Source organism: Chiloscyllium punctatum, chromosome 25 (assembly GCF_047496795.1).
Source record: "Chiloscyllium punctatum isolate Juve2018m chromosome 25, sChiPun1.3, whole genome shotgun sequence".
Classification (NCBI taxonomy): Eukaryota; Metazoa; Chordata; class Chondrichthyes; order Orectolobiformes; family Hemiscylliidae; genus Chiloscyllium; species Chiloscyllium punctatum.
Genome location: NC_092763.1, coordinates 34,726,852 through 34,748,590, shown reverse-complemented (window position 1 = coordinate 34,748,590; position 21,739 = coordinate 34,726,852). Strand labels below are relative to the sequence as shown.

General features: G+C 39.6%; 2 protein-coding genes across 5 annotated transcripts in view; one reads left to right on the top strand and one right to left on the bottom strand.

Moving 5' to 3' along the window:
* LOC140495843 (uncharacterized) overlaps positions 1 to 4,769 on the bottom strand; it is a 34,747-nt gene extending 29,978 nt beyond the window's left edge. The window contains exon 1 of the mRNA XM_072595006.1: positions 4,615 to 4,769. Coding sequence (XP_072451107.1) covers positions 4,615 to 4,626 — 12 coding nt within the window. The 5' untranslated portion in view covers positions 4,627 to 4,769. The remainder of the gene's footprint in view (positions 1 to 4,614) is intronic.
* Positions 4,770 to 7,098: 2,329 nt separating this feature from the next.
* Positions 7,099 to 21,087, top strand: nsdhl (NAD(P) dependent 3-beta-hydroxysteroid dehydrogenase NSDHL). Of its 4 annotated transcripts, none has more exons than XM_072595004.1 (7): positions 7,099 to 7,328; positions 10,846 to 11,007; positions 12,140 to 12,286; positions 12,380 to 12,508; positions 13,280 to 13,422; positions 13,969 to 14,071; positions 20,746 to 21,087. In XM_072595004.1, the coding sequence occupies exons 1-7, from the start codon at positions 7,221 to 7,223 to the stop codon at positions 20,836 to 20,838; spliced, it is 885 nt and encodes a 294-aa protein (XP_072451105.1). In that variant the 5' UTR covers positions 7,099 to 7,220; the 3' UTR covers positions 20,839 to 21,087. The 4 variants fall into 4 exon arrangements, with proteins under 4 accessions (XP_072451105.1, XP_072451103.1, XP_072451106.1 ...); XM_072595002.1 differs by lacking the exon at positions 20,746 to 21,087 and adding an exon at positions 17,541 to 20,042 and having other exon boundaries at positions 7,105 to 7,328; XM_072595005.1 differs by lacking the exon at positions 20,746 to 21,087 and adding an exon at positions 15,293 to 17,532 and having other exon boundaries at positions 7,106 to 7,328.
* Positions 21,088 to 21,739: the final 652 nt, after the last annotated feature.

Sequence of the window (21,739 nt, the reverse complement as noted above, 5' to 3'; positions counted from 1 at the left end):
ACTCTTCACTTCCCTGGATGAGTACATTTCTAGCAATACTTTAAGAAGCTCAGCATCATCCAAGACAAAATCACCCGAGTGACTGATACCTCATCCACATTACTCACTCTCTCCACCACCAATGCACTGTAGTTGCAATGATTGTTACGTACAACATGCATTGAAGCAACTCATCACTTCTCCTGGAATGGATTGTTAGCCATATCAAACTCTCTCAGTTTCCTCAGCTATTTGCTTTTTTTTTCAATATCAAGACTTATTTGAAAGCATCTCACCTAGAAAAACACTATCAGCAGGAGCACGGAAACACCAACAAGTTGCCCTCAAAATTAAACAATAACCTGATTTTGAAATACATCGATGTTCTTGAATTACTGTTTAAAAAAAGAGAAGTCCAGGAACTCCCTTTCTTATACTGTGTCTGTAACTTCACGGCACAGGCTGTAGTGCTTCTAGGAATTGAGAGCTAAATGCTGATCTTTAACAGCAATTCCCACATATGATGGAGGAATAAATAACAGTCAAGCCCACTAACGCTTCGCTAAAATCGGCCAATTCGCAACAAACTCTGGACACATGGCTCATTAACACCATGCAGTGCACTGTGACAAGTTTTCATATTCTTAGTTTGTACAGCTGCTCTGTTTATCATAGAGTGACATAAAATTCTGATAAGTTGATGGAGTTTATACCGTAGATATAATTATTGCACAGTATTCAATGCTTGTTTTCAGTTAGTTAAATACCAGTAGCACATTTTGCATTCATACTGAAGTATATGGATGCAGGTTTTCTCGCTGAGCTGGAAGGTTCATTTTCAGATGTTTTGTCTCTGTACTGAGTAACATCTTCAACGAGCCTACGAATGAAGCACTGGTGGTGCCATGGAATGCCACGCTTCTAGGAATTCTCAACTGGAGCTCTGTCAACAAACAAATTGACTTGGATCCCATTTACCAACCCCCCCTCTCAAGAAAAGGAACAGGAAATTACATCACCATAGGAAATTATGTCACCACCCAAAGGAAATTCAAACGTACAAACAGAAAGTGGGCTACACCACCAGTGCTTCATTCAGAGGCTCACTAACAATGTTACTAGTATGGTAACGAAATGTCTGAAAATAAACCTTCCAGCTCAGTGAGCAAACCTACATCCAGAACTTCAACCTGAGCTACAAGTCTTCTCAAAACTTGCTAAGCGAAGTATATTTTTGGAACAATTGATCACTCTTTATCAAGCTGTTGTTCCCACTTTCGTACATTGTAAGAGCTAATTCTGAACCCACTCTATCTTTACGAAGCAGCTGTCTCCACATTCTTGTGCTATTTGGGTGGCACAGTGGTCAACATTGCTGCCTTATAGCACCATGGACCCATTTCCAGCTGTAGTTTACTGTTTGTGTGGAGTTTACACGTTCTCCCTGTGTCTACATGGGTTTCTGCCACTTGCTCTGGTTTCCTTCCCCAGTCCAAAGATGTGCAAGTTAGGTGGATTGGCCATGCTAAATTAGCTATTGGAAATGCAGGGTTATGGGATAGGTCCAGAGAGTTGGTGTGGATTTGTTGGGCCGAATGGCCTGCTTCCAAGGGGATTCTATGAGTTCCAAAGCACAGGTCCCTCCTCTTCTTTTAGGTGCTGGTGACTGTCTCTGTCTCCTCCTTTCTCACACATTTGTTTTAAAATTGTGGCATCTGATAGGACTACCTTGATTGTTTGTCCAATTTGTCAATTTAATATTTGTTAAACATTTAGTATTTTCTCAGAAAGTCTCCAAGTCTACCCATCAGGCATTTCTTTCCCATTTTTAGCTGGATATATACAAGTAGGTGCTTAGAACAAGTTCAATATTGCAAAGGCCACATTTGAAAAGGAGTTGAAGAGATGAAAACTGAATTGATGTTGCAAATCTTTCAAAATTAGGGAAGATGGTGGCATGGGAGATATATCACTGGACTAGTAATCCAGAGGCCTAGGCTAATAATCAAGATACATGGATTCAAATTCCATGATGGCAACTGGTGAAGTTTGAATTTAATGAATAAACCTAATATTAATAGTCTAATTAAACCATTGTTGATTATTGTATAAAACAAATCCCCATGTAACTAACACCCTCTCAGGGAGGAAGAGAAGTGTCTTAACTCAGACCTACAGCAATGTGGTTGATTTAAACTGCCCTCTGGAGTGGTCCAGCAAGCCATTGCCACTCAACTTGTATCAATGCTCAAGAAAAGGAATGAAACTGTACAGACCACCTGTCATCAACCTGCAGACAACTGCAATCCTAATGAAGTCACTTGATATTCCTTCATTGTCCCATGGTTAAAATCCTGGAACCGCCTTTCCTAGAGCACTGCTGGTGTGCTGAGGACTGCTAGCAGTTCAAAAAAGCCACTCATCCTCTTTGGCGCAGTTATGGGTAGGCAATACATATTGACCACATTCATGAATGAAAAATATGACTCCAAAATGCTGTGCAACCATCAGAAATCAATACACATTTAAACTGAAAGTAGACTCCTCTATTTCAGCCATGACAACAAAATTTAGCGAAGACATCCTTAAACAATTTCTCTATTGTATGCCCTATGACAACTGTACAGAAAATGCTTCACATCCGTCTGTACAGAAACTGCAATATTTGTAAACCGGACTTTTTATAGCTGTCATCACCTGACTTTCTTTCCTCATCAATATAGAGTCAAAGAGATGTACAGCATGGAAACAGACCCTTCGGTCCAACCCGTCCATGCCGACCAGATATCCCAACCCAATCTAGTCCCACCCGCCAGCACCTGGCCCATATCCCTCCAAACCCTTCTTATTTGTATACCCATCCAAATGCCTCTTAAATGTTCAATTGTATCAGCCTCCACCACATCCTCTGGCAGCTCATTCCATACAAGTACCACCCTCTGCGTGAAAAAGTTGACCTTTAAGTCTCTTTTATATCTTTCCCCTCTCACCCTAAACCTATGCCCTCTAGTTCTGAACTCCCTGACCCCAGGGAAAAGACATTGTCTATTTAGCCTATCCATGCTCCTCATAATTTTGTAAACCTCTATCAAGGTCTCCCCTCAGCCTCCGACGCTCCAGGGAAAACAACCCCAGCATGTTCAGCCTCTCCCTGTAGCTCAGATCATCCAACCCTGGCAACATTCTTGTAAATCTTTTCTGAACCCTTTCATTTAACTGGATATCTGGGAAATTTCTTGCAGCTACTCCCACTCTACCACTAAAAATATATTGAACTGCAACAGGTTCCCCCGTTTACATGCACAAAAAGAACTTCGGCCACACTTCCAAAAAAACACCACAGTAGTAACTCCAAAGAATTTCCCAGTTTATCCTGCAGCATTATCTCTATTTCTTTCATAATTGCCCCTTTGCAATCTTTATTTCAGAAAACATTCCCTCAACACTCTCCATGCCTGGGCCATCCCAAAGACAAAATTTAGAAGGATCTTGGTGTGGAGAGATCCAATTTTGAGCCACTGGACCTGTAATTCAACCGTAAAATTAGCACCCTAATTGTAAATAATACCTCAAGTCTTACAAAGACCAAGTTATCATAAGAAACCTGTCAGAATGTGGCAGAATTAGATAAACTGAGACAGTAAATAAGAGTTTTAGGTTTGTTAGCTCAAAAACAAGTACAATCTCTGGACTCTTCCAATTCGATCACCTAATCAGAGACTAGTTCCTCAGTTGTGTCTGCAACAATCTTATGTTGATTTTACAATGAAAACAAAATTGGTATTTCCTTTATGGTTGTGGAAAATGGCATCTAAACGACTGAGCAACATCGTATATTTTAGGCCACTTTACAGCAACATCTTCAGACAAAATTTAACCAACCCAATGCAGATTGAGATAGAATCATCACCAGCAGTCTAGAACTTAGCAGATCTTTACACACTAAAATCACCGAAATCAGTACTGTCAGGTTACAGTTTAAACAATTAAACGTATGCGCTTGGTCCAAAATTCAATCGTGAATATTTCGTGTTTTGCTCGTTCATCAAATGTGTATGTGTTCATGATGATTAACTTCTATTAACTCATAATTATTAGAGCATTCAGCACCCAAGTCATCATGCTTCTTAAAAATAGTGTCAGTTAATTAGCTAATTAAGCATTCACTTCTGTTCCTGTGATCTTATACACAGCGAGACCAACAGCAGAACTGTGATTTTAACCTTCATTAGTTTACGTTCCAAAGAAAGTAAATTATCTGCCATGTGTTAGAAACGAGGTTCAGGGTTAAAATTCTGTCTATTCTTGCTCAATCTGTGTGCGCGCGACAGTGGAGTAGAAACCGAACCGCACCCAAGCCCCTTTAAGTGCTATGTTAAATACAGTTAAATAAATGAGTGCATTCATTTATCACCCTACCTTCTGCCTTTGCTTTAGGGTGCCCGAGCCCCAAATTAGGGGTCTTTACAATCCGTCTCCCTCCCATTTTACCCGATTCCTAACTGTCACTCCCAAATACACACCCACACTGACAAAATTCGCAGCCCCCTATAATTCTCTCACTATTCACCTGTCATTTGAAAGCGGTTTTCCCGGGAATGTTTTGACGTACCGGTCAGAATATCTTCCACTCACCTTGGCAGCCATTTCCACTCACTCTGGACAATATGTTGAGGACAGGTTTGCAATCCCCCAGCTGTCGCATTTCCAGACGCTCCGGCTACCCTAACCAAGCGCCATAGCAACCGGCCAACCAATCACACTCCAAAAGCGGCCTTCCCATGGGCCGCGGCTACCCGTCAGTCACCAGTGCCGGTGGGCGGGCCCTACCTGAATGTTCACCCAATAGGACATCGGTTCCCGTGCCTGGACAACGCCGATTAGCTAGTGTCTCCAGCCTCCTCGTTCTGATTGGCCATGTCAGTGACGTATTTGTCATTACTGTTGACGGCTTCGACTTGTGACATTGAGGAGGAGGTGCAGGGAAAGTTGGTGAAGAGGGTTTGTGCGAGTTTTCCCCTCATCATTCCATTCTGACCTGTTGAGTATTTCAGCTACTGTCCATCCTAGATTAAGTCCTTACCAGTAAATCGTGGAATGACCTATAAAGTCTTTCCCCCATCCATGTTAGTGTTAGCAAGCGTTTCCCTCCCTGCCGCCCCCACTGTCCAAACTCTGCATGAAATGATCCCACGAGAAGAAGGAAAACACTGGATTAGGTTCACGAATTGTGGGGCCATGAGAAACCATACTGTCTGCTGCTTATTCTGCAATAATCTTGGTAAGGAATATGCTTCAGTCTATGAAATAACTTAAACCAAACATCAACACTATCAATTGGGGGCTAAGCCGCGTGACCGCTGACACAGATCCTGTATCAGTATTCCCCTCTGTGACAAAAGTACCTGAAGTAAACCAGTTATTTTCTCCCACGAGTTGCTTTATCTGTTGCCTTTCACCAGTAACTAGTGTAACAACTATGTTGTGGCTTCTGCAAAGTGATATAACGTGGAAAAAGGGGATCAAAGAACTGAAGATCTTGGCAAAAGGAGCACCATTTCAAAGGTTATCCACTGGTGGTATTGAACTGTGGTTTCCCAGTATTTTTCTCTTCACCCATAACACCAATTTGTCTTCGTTTGTACATGTGTGCAGAGGCTTCCTCGTCTGTATCTGTGTGATTGATAATATGTAGCAAGTAAGATAGCTTTTCTAAAAATGGTGATATACTAAATGTTCTTTTTTAGCTTTTTACAAAATAAAACACCCTGCTGCTGAAAGTGTTCGAGTTGGTGTAATCACCAAAGATTAAATACACCCAGTTCATATTCAAAATATGCCAGTCACGGATAACATTTCAATTCTGACACTGATGTTGGTCAGAGGTAATTCATTTTACACACGTTCAAATATTACATCCAAAAGGTCCACCAAAAGGCATAGATGTTTAAAGTTATCAGTGGCTTGCTTTTTTCGCAATATAATGTAACATATAACGTCTTCTATGCCTATCTCTAATTCAGAAGATCTGGGTTCAAATCCCATATATCTGGAGATACTCCTTGATAGAACAATTTAAGAGTACTTGCAGAAAATAGTGTGAAGGGAATTGACCTATGAAAATGTGCATACTGGATTAGTGGTGCTGGAAGAGCACAGTAGTTCAGGCAGCATCCAACGAGCAGCGAAATCAATGTTTCGGGCAAAAGCCCTTAAACATTGATTTCGCTGCTCGTTGGATGCTGCCTGAACTGCTGTGCTCTTCCAGCACCACTAATCCAGTATTTGATTTTCAGCATCTGCAGTCATTGTTTTTACCTTTTATGAAAATGTGCATCCTATCCTTTGTCCCCCTTCCTTTTCTTTTGCTACTTAAAAGGCCAGGGAGAACGTCCTGATCACAACCACCTGATGAAGGAGCGACGCTTTGAAAGCTCGTGTGCTTCCAATTAAACCTGTTGGACTATGACCTGGTGTTGTGTGATTTTTAACTTTGAATGTCCTGCTGTATTTGTTTTGTCATTTGTTAGGCTCTAGCCCCACATATTTGCAGCTCATGTCTAATAAGACCATCAATAGCCAATACAAAATAGTGCAAAATCTGAATAACTGAGTGTGATCACAAATATACTTTTCTGAACTGATGCCTAGAAATGTGAAGAAACTCCGCTGTGAGGAGAGAAACAAAGTTAACGTTTTGAATGCAATTTTCTGAATGCTGTCTGACCTGTTGACTTTCTCCAGAACGTTCTGTTTTTATTTCATACCGTTGGTTTTAGTGATGTCTTGCTTTTATTCGCAGCAATGTGGGACCTGACCATTCGTCAACAACAAAAGCAGAAAATGATGGTAAAACTCAGCAGATCTGGCAATATCTGTGGAAAGAAAAGTTAACGATTTGGGTCCCAGTGACCCTTTTTCAGAAGTGAAACGTTAAAGCTGCTTTCTCTGCACAGATGCTGCCAGACTGCTGAGCTTTCCCAGCAATTCCTGTTTTTGTGGCTGATTGCTAGCATCCACAGTTTCTTTGTTTATTTTTTCCCTGCCCACGCATCAGATTGACCTGGAAAATGGGTATCTCGTATTTGATACGAAACCCCATTCTGATTGGCCACTGCTTCACGTGCCATCACCAGCCCATGGTCATACGATAATCTGATTGGAGGGTGAATGTGTCACCCAGGTAACGGTATGTCGCGTAGTGATATGTCGACCAATTAGAGACAGGACGACTTTTGTCAATGATGTTGAAGAGGTGGAGCTTTGGAATCGTTGGTTGTGTCTCTATCTTTTACTCTGTGAAATCTCCGAGGAGACACTGCTACTGGGAGATGGCCACTCGTTTGAGGGTGAGCATTTAGCGGGCTGCGTTTCAGATAACGCAATGTCATATCGCGAGGGATGGAGGTTTTATTGGGATACGCAAAGAATGGGGAGGTATCGATGTAGTTGTGCACACTACGTTGTAATGGTAATCACCTACCAGGTAGGTGTCTTCACTTAAAAAAAACATAAAATGCTGGAAATGTTCAGGAGGAAAGGACGCATCTGTGGCGAGAGAGAGAAGCATTTAATCCTTCAGGTCCACGAGCTTCCACCAGATTTGGAGAAAGTTATAGATATACTGACCAAGAAAACTACAGATGCTTAAGTCCAAAGTAAACCAGCAGAAGGCTGGAAGAACACAGCAAGCTAGGCAACATCAGGAGGTAGAGAAGTTGACTTTCGGATATAACCGTTCTTCAGGAATGGGGGTGAGGTAGGTGGACCTGCAGATAAAGGGGACATGAAGGGTTATGGGTGGGGAGGGGACGAAGTGGTGAAGTAGTGATAGGTGAATACAGGTGGTTGGTATGATCTGGTTGGTAGCGGAAGGAAATGGTTGGAGGGGAGGAGGTGGGGCTCAAAAGCGTGTCGGGGAATGCGTGGGAAGGTTATTTGAAATTGGAGAGCTTGATGTTGGCTGCCCAGGTAGATGATGTGTTGTTCCTCTAATGTGCAATCTGATTCATTGTGCCAATGGATGAGTCCATGTCGGAATGGGTATTGACATGGATGGTGGTAGGGAGGTCAGGCTGGCCCCAATGGGCACTGCTGAGACGCTCAGGGCAACTTGTCCTAAGTTTACATTTGGTCTCATCGATGTAGAGAAGACCACATTAGGAGCACCGGATACAGTAAACTAGATTGGAGGAGAGGCAGGTGAACCTCTGTCTCACCTGAAGGACTATTTGGGGCTTTCTCCGCATGTCCATCCTCTGTCTCCTCCATTGCTCCAATGAATCAGACTGCAAATTGGAGGAACAACACCTCATCTTCTGTCTGGGCAGTCAACCAGCCCAGAGGACTCAACATTGAGTTCTCCAATTTCAAATCACCTTCCATCCCATCTCCCAACTTCCTTTCCAGGTCCACCTCCAATAGACCCTCCCCTCTAGCTACCAATCTGATTATTCCTCCTATCGACCAACCAGGTTGTATTTCACCACTATGCCACTCTTCCATCCATAACCCCTCTCCATATCCCCCACCCACTCCCCCATCATCTGCAGCTCCTCATACTCCCACTCCTCTTCCTAAAGAAGAGTTACAGCCAAAACATCTACTTCTCCACTTCCTCATGCTGCCTGGCTTGCTGTGTTCTTCTAGCCTCCTGTTTGTTAACTCATACAGATATACAGCATGGAAATGGACTCTTCGGTCCAACCTGTCCAATGACCAAATATCCTAAACTAATCTAGTCCCAGCATTTGGCCCTTCCTAGTCATGTATCAATTAAAATGTCTTTTAAATGTTGTCATTGTACTATCCTCCTTCACTTCCTTTGGCAGCTCATTCCATACACGCACCATGAAAAAGTTGTCCCTTGGGTTCCTTTTAAATCTTTCCCCTCTCACCTTAAACCTATGTCCTCTAGTTTTGGATTCCCCCACCCTGGAGAAAAAAAGCTTTTTTTGTGTATTTACCCAATCCATGCCCCTCATGATTTGATAAACATCTGGAAGGTCACCCCTCTGCCTCTGCTCCAGGGAAAACAGCTCCAGTCTATTCAGCCTCTCCATATAGCTCAAATATTCCAACCCTGACATCAAGAATTTATCAATTTCTGCCTTGAAGACATTTAGCGTCCCAGCCTCCACTGCACCCTGCAGCAATGAATTCCACAGGCCCACCACTCTCTGGCTGAAGAAATGTCTCCGCATTTCTGTTCTGAATTTACACCCTCTAATTCTAAGGCTGTGTCCACGGGTCCTAGTCTCCTCGCCTAACGGAAGCAATTTCCTAGCGTTCACCCTTTCCAAGCCATGTATTATCTTGTAAGTTTCTATTAGATCTCCCTTTAATCTTCTAAACTCCAATGAATACAATCCCAGGATCCTCAGCTGTTCCTCATATGTTAGACCTACCATTCCAGGGATCATCCATGTGCCAGTATGTCCTTCCTGAGGTGTGGGGACCAAAACTGGACACAGTACTGCAAATAGGGCCTAACCAGAGCTTTATAAAGTCTCAGTAGCACAACGGTGCTTTTATATTCCAACCCTCTTGAGATAATTGACAACATTGCATTCGCTTTCTTAATCACGGACTCGCATATTCAACCTCTCCCTATAGCTCAAATCCTCCAGCCCTGACAACATCCTTGTAAATCTTTTCTGAACCTTTTCATGTTTCATAACATCCTTCTGATAGGAAGGAGACCAGAATTGCACACAATATTCCAACAGTGGCCTAACTAATGTTTTGTACAGCCACAACATGACCTCCCAACCCCTGTACTCAATACTCTGACCAATAAAGGAAAGCATTCCAAACACCACCTTCTCTATCCTATCTACCTGCGACTCTACTTTCAAGGATCCAGGAACCTGCACTCCAAGGTCTCTTTGTTCAGGAACACTCCCTTGGACCTTACCATTAAGTGTATGAGTTCTGCTAAGATTTACTTTCCCAAAATGCAGCACCTCACATTTATCTAAGTTAAACTCTATCTGCAACTTCTCATTCATTGGCCCATCTGATCAAGGTCCCGAGGTAATCTGAGGTGTAACCCTCTTCGCTGTCCACTACACCTCCAATTTTGGTGTCAACTGTACACTTACTAACTGTACCTCTTATGTTCACATCCAGATCATTTATATAAATGTTGAAAAGTAGTGGACCCAGTACCGATCCTTGTGGCACACCACTGGTCACAGGCCTCCAGTCTGAAAAACAACCCTCCACCACCACCCTCTGTCTTCTACCTTTGAGCCAGTTCTGTATCCAAATGGCGAGTTTGGTGGATGGGGACTGGGGAAGCAGAAGGTGATTTACTTGCCAGCCTCTGACCTATTCTGATAGCCACTGTATTCATGCATCGCAGGCCAATTCAGTCTCTGGTTACCATAATCTCATCATGACATTTAAGATCAACACTTTTTTGATTGCAACCTTTGCCCTTGATTTCTTTGGCATTTCAACAAAGATGTTGGAAAAGTTTTCTTTTGTTTCTTTTTTTTTCCCCCTTTTTCCTTTCGTTTAGCAGTTTTTTCATGTCCCTAGAAACATCTTTTTCTTCCTTTACTTGCCCTATTATTGATTGCTGTAGTTTTGAAGCATGGATCCTTCTGATATTTAATCCATCCTGCACTTTATCCTGTCACAGATCTTCTCTGATGCATTTTTTCTACCTCTACATGCTTAAAATCTATTACATCTCTGACTTTTCCAAGTTTGATGAAAGGTTATTAACTTGAAACATTAACACTCTCTTTCGCACTCTCATGCGCTCTCTCTCGCAGATGTTGGCAGGCCTGCTCAGCATGTAGATGTCAAAGATGTGAATTGCTTTACTTTTCTCTGACTTTTTATTTCATTTTATAGCACAATAAGAAATGTACAGTTATCGGGGGCTCAGGGTTTTTGGGTCAACATTTGGTGAAGAAGCTTCTGGAAAAAGGCTACACAGTTAATATATTGGATGTTCGAAAACCGTTTGAGAATGAAGGAATTCAGTTCTTCAGTGCAGATCTGTGCTGCAAAGAGGTTGGTATAAGTTACATTTTAACAGTATAATATTGAATTCAATTTTTCACGATTTGATGCCACCTGCCTGCAAAAAGAGAAACAGCTCGACTTTGTAATATTTGAATTGCAAGTGATGTCACATTCCATTTTTTGTTTGAATATAATTTAATTAATTAAAATTAAAACTAGCCATCCATTTTTTAAAAAAACTATCTAGGGCTGATAACACTTTGACTTTGTTCCTTTTTCATGATAAACTGATGACACATAGCTGTACCTCACCATCGTCTCCCTCAAATTCACTGTTATCATACTGACTGACACGTTATCTGACATCCAGGATTGAGTGAGCGTAAAGTTTCTCCAATCAACGTAAGATTTGATAGAGGGTCACGAATTACATAAAAGTTGAGTCACAAGTGATTTATTGAGAAGTGAGTTCCTAAGTTGGAACCCTGTGTGACAGCCTGTAACCTAAGGATTTCTGTGCTGATCTAGACATATCTGATGTCCTGAAATTATGCTGAGTTTGAGGGGAAATGTAATTGTAAACCCGTACATCTTTTAGTGATTTTTTTTTGATTGCACAAAGTATGTGGTAGGTTTGTTGAATACCATTCCTAACTGCTTGTTCTTTTCCAGGCTGCCCTTTTGAGGTGTTGATCAGTGAAGCTTTAGCAGACTTGTTTTTCAGAGTGTTCTCATTGTTGTATCAATACTCTATCCCAAATGTGCCACAACACAGGAGGCGTATATATATGATGATGGATCTTCTTTGCTTTCTCAGCTGTATGCCGATGGAATATATTCCAGTTGGAGCCACCTTACCAGAACCAAATATTTGTATCAAAATGTTAATGTAATTTGATAGTGATATTATTTGCTGTCTGCTATTTTTATAAGTACTTTTGTAGCCATCATGATGGATCTGACATATATGTTTTCTTAAAGGCAGCTTGGAGAAACTTATGCCACAGATTAATTTAGTTTTAATATAGCCCAACTCCTTGCCCAAAAACTCAAACATTCAATTTATTTGCAACATAGAAGTGATTGTTAACCAGCAAATCTTTTGGTTTTAGTGTCTTTCTGCATTGAAAGTAAAATTGCAAACTATGAAATTGTGAATTAATAATTTGGTTTTGTTTAGGATATACTACCAGCAGTTGAGGGTGTGAGCGTCGTGTTTCACTGTGCTTCTCCAGCACCTTCTAGTGACAACAGAGAACTCTTCTATAAAGTTAATTACATGGGGACTAAAACAATCATTGAAGCATGTAAAGAAGCAGGTGTTCAGGTAAGAAATTATACATTGCAGCTTTTATAGCCATTTGTCTTCCTGCCATTCTACCAATCTTTCAAGTTCAGCGTTTTCTTTTCTTGTACACAGAAACTGGTGCTGACTAGTAGTGCTAGTGTCGTATTTGAAGGATCAGACCTAAAAAATGGTTCAGAAGACCTGCCATATGCTAAGAAGCCCATTGACTACTATTCACAAACTAAGATCTTACAGGAAATTGTAAGTTTAAAAGTCTGACATTTTAAACTTCAAGATCAAATTGTAGTTCTATATTTGTGATAGTCTTAGTTTGTGATTATAAATGTTACTGAGTATTTAAGCTAAAGATTTTGCTTTGCAATACTTTCTAGTAACATGACTGTTTTTAAACAATCATCTTGCTGCTTAACAAAAATCTCTTATATACGATGACTCTATTCAGTTCCTATTCCTCTGCTACAACAATATGCATACAGCCCAATGTGGGAGATGTACATTGTATTTATGTTCACCACACCAGGCATGATTTATGATTTCGGACATTACCAATTTGTGCTGCTTTTTATATTGTCTAATGCTAGATCAAAGCCCACTAAATGTTGAATGTCAAAACTACACAAGAGAGACTCACTGATCAGTACGTCCATTCAGTGTGCAATCCAGTTCTTCAATAGATGTAATTTAAAAGTGAACTTGTGAAAATAATTTTCTGTTGCTACTCTCCTAACCTATTCATGTAGACTTGTAATTATTTTTGGAGAGAGTACATGCACCCCTCTTCTGTGCATATGCTCTCTCTCTTTTACATGTGTGTTTGTTCTTTCAAGCACTCTGACTATTCTATGATATGACTGTCTAATTATTGTAAAATTTAGTTCTAAGTATTAAGATTCAGGAAATGCATTGGTGTTTACAAAATATGAGAGAATTGCACATTGCATTAATCAAAGTGAATCCTGTAGCTGCTTGCCTACTTGTTCACAACTAACTTCTTTTTCTTTAACATGACAGGAAGTTCTTGGTGCTAATAATCCAGAACAGAACTTCATGACAATTGCAATTCGCCCTCATGGCATTTTTGGACCTCAAGACCCACATTTAGTACCTGTCCTTGTACAGGCTGCCAAGTGTGGCAAGATGAAGTTTATAATTGGGTTCGTACTGTTTAGATATATCCATGCATTTTGAGTATTTCTACTAAATCTGAACTTTGTGGGAAGCAACAACTAACAGTTAGAAGCTGATTGTCAATGACAAAACTACTGTGTGCTATGTGACTTGTCCCTTTATTGGTGAGAGATTATTTGAGTGAGAAGCTATATGAAAATACAATCCTCTTTGCAATATGATTCTTTCCAATTCTCCTGCATCTGTGCTTTTGTTACTGATAAGTAGTATTCAAAACCATTCTCATCGTGTGGAATCATCAGGCCCTAAAGGAGGTTGGCACACCATCAGTTGTAAAAATGGGGAGTTGCATATTTTCATGAGTGTGAGTAGATAGATGTGTATTATCTCTGATATTAAGGGATGGGAGAATACGTTATGATTTTTAATTAATAAATTCTGCACATACTGTAGTTTAAAGTGCTATAGCTTAACTGTTATTCACCATTTCTTGATTCCTTGGGATCTGTGGGTGTGGCTGCAGTTTCAATTGTTTGTTTTATCAGGCAATGATGTTAACCATGTTTCCACAGGAATGGCAAGAACCTGGTGGACTTTACATATGTTGATAATGTTGTGCATGGGTTGATCCTAGCAGCAGAAAGTCTTCACCCAAAGTCCCATATCTGTGGAAAGGTAAGAGTCAGAGTAATATAGCATGAAAACAGACCCTTTTGTCCAACTCGTCCATGTTGATCCGATATTCGAAGCTGACGTAGTCCCATTTGTCAGCATTTGGCCGATTATTGCTCCTGAACCCTTTCTATTCATGTACCCACCTAGATGCCTTTTAAAAGTTGTAATTGTACCCAACTCTACAACTTCCTCTGGCAGCTCATTCCATACATACATCACCCTCTGTGTAGAAAAAGTTGGTCCCTCCGGTTCCTATTAAATCTTTCCCCTCTCACCTTAAACCTATGCCCTTTAGTTTTGGACTTCCCCATCCTGGGAAAAAGACCTTGGCAATTCACTTGATTCATGCCCCTCATGATTTTATGTATCTCTCTATAAGGTCACCCCATAGTGATCTGCCCAGACATATATAATCTCTCAACTTTTGTTGTCTTGATTGATCATGATTATTCAACTTGCAATAATTGTTTCCCATTGATCCTGAACTGCTCCATTGGCAGTGGTATCTTTAAAAAGAGTAGGCAACTGAAATTTGTGTTTTTCTCAATATGACGTCAATTTGAAAAAATTCAATAGCCTATTTAGCCATGAACTTTATTGTTAACTTTTACAGGTGAATAGGGGAATCAGTTTATCACAAGACCCCCAAGGGGGATTTATAATCAAGACAAATTAAAAAATGCAACCAGTTGGAAAATTCTTTATTTTCTCTGACAAATTGTTAGTAGAAATAACCTTGTTCGTGGGTAAGATCATAATATAGTTGTAGCAGAAAAGGAGATCATTGAAAGGCGAACACATACAGGAATTGTTGCAGGTCTAGCAATCCAGAGACCCAGGTTTGAAATTCACCATGGTAGATGGTGGAGTTAGATTTTTTTTTTAAATCTGAGACTAAAAGCTTAATGATGACCATGAAGTTATCAATAGTTATTTAAATATCTGCCATCCGTTCCTTATCGGACCTGAGGTGAATCCAGACTTGCAGCAATGTGATGGACTCTTTAATTGGCTTGCTAAGCCATTTTAAAAAGCAATCAGTTGGGTCAAACTGCTAACAAGTCTCAAAAAATGAATTAAACATGATAGATCATCTGCAACCAGAATTGGGACAGCTGCTTCATGCAATAGCCTGACTTTCTCTGTAAGGTATGATTCAACAGGTTTGACTATATACCAGACAAAACCATCTCCCTCCCTGGATCTGTTCTATCTCACCAGCAGGAGCACCAATAGGATACAGGAAGGAGTTGCCTTGGAGTAGTCGACATTAACTGTGGAGCATTTGAAGTTTCATGGCATCAGGTGAACCAAGAGAGAGAGAACCTTCTGTTGATTGCCATGTGCCCCCCCTGCCTGCTGATAAATCCATACTCCTCCATGTTGAGAGTCACTTGGAGGAAGAAATGGTGGCAAAGGTACAGTGTGTACCCTGGGTCAGGGACTTGAGGCCATTACCAACAGTGGCTAGGCAACACCACTAGTTGAATTGGTTGTGTCCAAATGGTCATGGCTGCTTGACCTAGTCTGTGCCAGGTGGTGAAGCAACCAATAAGAGTGGAAAAAAAACATACTTGACCAAATCCTCACCAAGCTACTAGTAGCAGATGTATGCCTCTAAAGCAGTATCAATAGGGGTGACCACCACGCTTTCCTTGTGGAGATCATGTTCCAGCTTTGTTCAGGATAACCTCCATCTGTATATCTCATTGTCTGGTACTATCACGCTGCTAAAGGGAATAGCTTTTGAATAGACCTAGCAACTCCACACTGGGTATCCATGAGACATTGTGAGTCTTCATCAGCAGCTGATATGTATTTGACCACAATGTGCAACTTCATGGTCTGACTCATTACCAAAGGAAGATGGTTGTGAGGTCAGTCATCTCAGCTCCAGTATATCCCTGAATAATTTTCTTCAGGGAGTGTCCTAGGCCCAGCAATCTTCAGTGCTTCATTAATATCCATCTCCATCATAATGTCAGAAGGGGATTTTTGCTAATTGCACAATTTGAAGCAATACTGAAGCAGTCCATACCAAATGCACCAAGATGTGGGTAGTATCTAAATTTGGGCTGACAAGTAGCAAGTATCATCTTGTTTGCCTTTTTAAACTACCTTTATCTGCATCAATGAGGCTGCACCAATTCAAGCAGGCAGCTCACCATCACCCTTTGAAAGGCGAAGCCCACATCCACTGAATAAACAATGTAAGAAAAAAATACTTGATCTCCTATCCATGCTGGCTCTCTGCAAGAACAACTCTCTGAATCTTTATTTAACCTCCTTTCCTCTAAAGCCCTGCATAATTTCTTTTTTTCTCAGATAATTATCAAATTCTCTTTTTGATATCCTCACTTAAATCATCTTCCACCATATTCTTGGGTAATTCCAAATGTTAACTAGTTGTCACTCTTTTGTAAAAAAAAAAAGGAGTCGTACTTCATGTTGCCAATGATTCTCCTGAGAATCCGTATCTTCTGGTTTTTGATCCTGTCAGTCGGAACAGTCTTTCTCCCTGTATAGTCTGTCTGGACCACTCTATTCTTCCCTACTCCAAGGAGGTAGGGGCTCTTGTGGTGCAGTGGTTGTGTCCCCACTTCGAACAGAGGTCTCCTGGCTCAAAGACCACCTGCTGTAGAGGTGTCATAACATGTCTGAACAGGTTGATTAGAAAATACCTCTACTTGAAGGAGAATAGACCCAGCTTTATCAATCTGTCCTTGTGACTGAGGTTCCTCTTCTCGTGCTTGGAACCATTCTTGTGAATCTTTTCTGGATCCTGTCAAATGCCTTCATATCTTTCCAAATTTAGAATTAATCCTGTAGAAAGCTGTAGCACAACTGCATTCACATACCAGCTCAAGCCATCCCTGGAGACCACCAAATGATTACTTGTTAATAATTTCACTCTGGCATACTTGTCAATATTAATACATGTATTATAATCCGATACCTCCAATAATTGTTAGCAATTCATGACATTATAAAGGAGATAGATGCATAAATAAGGGCTATACTTTGGCAAAATTGTGTGATGGGAGCTTTTACATCCACCCACCAGGCCAGACAGGACAGCTCTTTAATATTTCACTTTAAAAGCTGATGTCTTTGACCATGGAATGCTCCTTTGGTATCAATCCAAATCGTATGTTGTAGTCTGTTGTGGCCTTTGTGCCACCTTCAAGCTTAATCAAAATTGCTGCCACTGACTTAAATAATGCATGTTCATGCATTCCTAAAATTAACCTTATAGACCTGTATGTTGCCTATTTTATTTTCTTCCGTCTCCACACAACCAATTCCATCCTCATTAGTTACAAAGGGTACAGTTAAGAAAGTACTAACATTATCCATGTTGTCATTGAACTAAGTTTTTATATTGTGTGAAGTTAGTTTTAAAGAACTGTTGTTTTGAAATATGAGCAGTACTTCATTAACCTTTTTTCTTTCTTTTTAATTTCATTAGGCCTACCATATCACAAATGATGAACCAATTCCCTTTTGGACATTCTTGTCTGAGATTTTAGTTGGACTAAATTATGATCCTCCAAAGTATCACATTCCATATCTGCTGGCTTATTATTTGGCCTTTATCCTTTCAATTTTGGTGTTGCTATTAAAGCCAATTGTGACCATTAAACCTACATTCACTCCCATGCGAGTAGCATTAGCTGGAACATTCCACTACTACAGTTGTGAAAGAGCAAAGACCGATCTAGGATATAAACCTGTTGTTTCTCTGACTGAAGGAATCAAGTATACAATTCAAAGTTTCACATACCTCACTAGATCAAAATAGCAACAGTTTGAATTTAACCATTATTTATTGTACTTGCGTTTTTCAATCTGATCGCACATGGATTTGAATATCAAGATTGATTACTACTCTTAATTCTTTTAAGATTGCAATGTTTACTCATTCTTCACTGGGTTGCAAATCATGTTCCCATGCAAAACCTAAATGCTGATTTTTGACATCCCAAAAAGGGATGTCTATCTTACTCATTGGTATTGTTTTCTATCCTCTATTAGATAAACAAATATAAATCTCCTTTCCCTGTGAATACTCTAGATAGACAATACTGGTAACCAGAAAGCCTTGAGTGAAAAATAATGTGTGCACTATGTATTTTGATAACTTTTGGGGATCATTCAAGCTGTTTAATGCAAATTAACAAATAATTCAACTTGAGCTTGAAAGACATGTATGTCAAGTTTCAGACATAATTTCTGAGTTCGTGGATGTAAAATGTTTGTATTTGCTTAGCGTTTTTTAAGTTTTTTTTGTTTTGTTGAAAATGACCCCAAGGTTGTAGCTCTGTAGCTTCATACAGCCTTGTTTTTCAAGGATATAAATGTTCAGTCTCTTGTATTGCATGCTGTGCAAATTTTGTTTCAAGTGGTATTTTTTTTTTCAGGAAAACTTAAATTTTGATTATTTAATTTAAATTATCTAAATCATTTAAGCTGAATTTTGCTTTTAACATTTGCAAGTATAATTTCAGATTTTTGGTAAATAAATAAGCAAAAATAAAATATCCTTTTTCTCCTTTTGCAATATGCTTAATAATATCCAAATAGTTTGTACTAAACTGAATATGTGATATTGTCCTGAGGCTTTTAGTTTTTCCTGTCCTCAACTATAATGACACCATTCTTCATTAGTAAACTTATTTTCTTCAAAGATGATATGCACCTTTTTTCTGTATTTCTGTGACAAAATTTCAACAGTTTCTTGTAGTGCTTTTTAATGTGTCTCTGACTACTTTTTTTCAGGGTGGGAATAATGCTCTGATTTAAACCTCAACATTGTTTAAGTTAGGTCTGTATTAAATATTTCAAAAATACATGAATATCCTTAACAATTAAAATATCACGGTTTCAAATGTCACCTATTCCATTAAAACACCTTACTGAAATCCATATAGATCACATCTATTGCTCTGCCCTCATCAGTTCTTTGTCACTTTTTTTCAAAAAACTCCATCAAGTTAGTGGGACTTGATTTCCCATGTACAAAGCCATGTTGACTATTCCTAATCAGTCCTTGCCTTTCCAAATACATGTCAATCCTGTCATTCAAGATTCCCTCTAACAACTTGCCCACCACCAATGTCAGGTGGTAAAATGTGAGATCTCATCTTACTTATCTATTTAACCCTTTTGTGTACTGTCTTCTGATGCTATATTTCATGCCACTTATACTGCTGTTAGAGAAAAAGTCTCCAGCTGTCTCCTTTTCTGAATTGACTTGAAATGTAAAAGCATTCCTATGAATTGTAAATTTGGATTTGCTCTCTTGGTAAGTTTATAGGCTTGAGGGGCTGAATGGCCTATTCCTGTTCCTTTGATCCAGAGATAAGATATGGTTCCTTATGAATACACTACTGTAAATCATAAAAGTACCCCTGCTGAGGTTGAACATTGTCATTACAATTTTTTTTAGTATTTGTTTATCCCAAGGTTGGTGGTGAAATATGAGATCTCATCGAACTTATCTGTTTAACCCTTTTGTGAACTGTCTTCTGATTTCAACTGATCAAACATGCCACTTATACTGCTGCTACAGAAAGTGTCTCCAGCTGTCTCTTTTCTGATTTGACTTGAGATGGAAAAGCATGCTTATGTATTGCCTAGTAACAACAAAAAGGTTTGGAGTTCACAAATATGTAATATCAATAGCTTATAAACACTGAATATGGTCACATTTTATATCTTGGAGAATATTTGCATGTTGATGAAAAAACATTGTATATGTGAAGTTCATGCAAGCTTCCTGACCCCTCAGTCTAGAACTAAAACCCAGCAAGCTTTGTTAAAATGTTGGTGCTCTGGAAACAAAACAGAAAGCACCTTTTGTGAACTTTTAAACAGCATGGATGGATTACTAACCGTGATCATATTATAGATGTTAATTTCTTTTAGTGTATTACACTGAATAAAACTACACTATTATTTCTGACTTGCATCTTTTAGTAATCTTCATTGAAAACTTTTTTGAGAGATAATGAAAAAAATTGTCCTTTTTATTTATTGTAATTTGTGTTTGAATGCATCAACCCATTCTTTTCTTTGATTGAGGAGTAGGTTAGCAGAAATTTTATTCTGATGAGCCATTTAGATGTCCTAAGTGCACCACAGAAGATTGGATCAATTCTGGACATTAGTACTTGATGTGTCATTTTGGAGCCACCGTGTCCCAAAAGTCCCTCCTTATTGTATATCTGCTCTCTTCCTGTTGAAAATTAGGGTTCCTTTTTAAAATTGAATTTGTCTAGTATTTACTGTGTAGCAAGCAATTTGGATCTAAACTATTTCTAATCAGCTAGACAAAAGGTGACAAAGATCACCAAGACTATAGTGTTGCATAAGCTAATGCCAAACAACTATATGACACTGTATGTACCTTATTTTCCTAAACACTGCATTTATAATTTTTTTTTCCCCTTAAGGAATGAAAGTTCTCTCCCAGATGAGAGTGAGCAAGTGGGAACGAGTGTAAGGAATAGCTGTGCTGTGTGTGTGTGTGTGTGTGTGCGCGCGTGCTAGAACATTCAATTTGGTAATTGGCACAAACAATTGACCCATAGAATTAGGGCATAACAACATGTGTTCAAGGTCACTGATACATCTCGTAGGGAGATCCCTTGATAAAGGTTTGTTTTTTTCAGATGGAAGATGATCCAGCAGAGATTAAGGGAAGATCCAGGGAAGAGTTCCCTAACATCTCCGCTAGACAGCGCAATGTAGCCCTCGCATTATAACGAGCTTGACATCCTCCATACCCACTACTTGTTCATCTTCTTCTGGTATCAGTGAACCATTCTCTCAATGTGGATTGTATTTTTTTTTGGTCTAGTTAATATATCTAAACGGATGTTTCTAAACTTCATACGTTATCTGAAATTTTCTTATACATGTTTGCCTATATGAAGTGACTGTACTAAAATCTAACCTTTCACCACAATTGTAGATTATCTATATGATCTATATGACTTATAGCAAACCTCAAACTGCGTTCAGATGTCTATTTTGTTAGGACACACCAGTGGTCTACTTTCTATCATAAATAACCCATACTGTTAAGTGAATAGAATAAGCCCCAAGACTCAGCAAATAAAGGAGGATTAAAGGCTTTTATGGTGCAGTGGTAGTGTCCATATATCTGAGCCAGATTCAATCCTCCCTGCCCCAGAAGTATGTAATGTAATGCCATATCAGAACAGATTAGAAAATATAATAAATTGGGGGCACTTGTGGTAACCTCTGATCTAACGGTCTGGGTTCAACCAAAAGTGTGTAATAACATCTCTGAACAGGTTCATTAGTAAAAATTTTTAAAAAACTAAAGGCTTTTGAGACGCAGTGAAAGTTTACCTAACTCTGCGCCAGAACTCCAGAGAAAAGTACTATTTCCCTCAAACGTAGAACAGTACAGCAGAGAAATAGGCCTCTTGCCCTATCGTGTCTGTGTCAGCCATGATGCCATTCTAAACCAACCCATCTGCCTGCAATTAGTCTATACTCTCTATCTTTTCACATGTTTGTTTAAATGCCTCTTAAATTACTCTGCTTCTCTTCTCCCCTTATACTATACTCCCTGGTATTTGACCTTTTCACCCTGAATTTAAAAAAACTCTAACTATTCACCCTATCCACACCTCT

What these genes read in the sequence shown, in the direction of transcription:
- nsdhl (XM_072595002.1), top strand. Translation starts at nt 7,221, where the DNA reads ATGATGTTGAAGAGGTGGAGCTTTGGAATCGTTGGTTGTGTCTCTATC. An exon ending in AGATGGCCACTCGTTTGAGG is followed by an intron (nt 7,329 to 10,845) that starts GTGAGCATTTAG and finishes TTCATTTTATAG; the next exon opens with CACAATAAGAAATGTACAGT. An exon ending in GTAAAGAAGCAGGTGTTCAG is followed by an intron (nt 12,287 to 12,379) that starts GTAAGAAATTAT and finishes TCTTGTACACAG; the next exon opens with AAACTGGTGCTGACTAGTAG.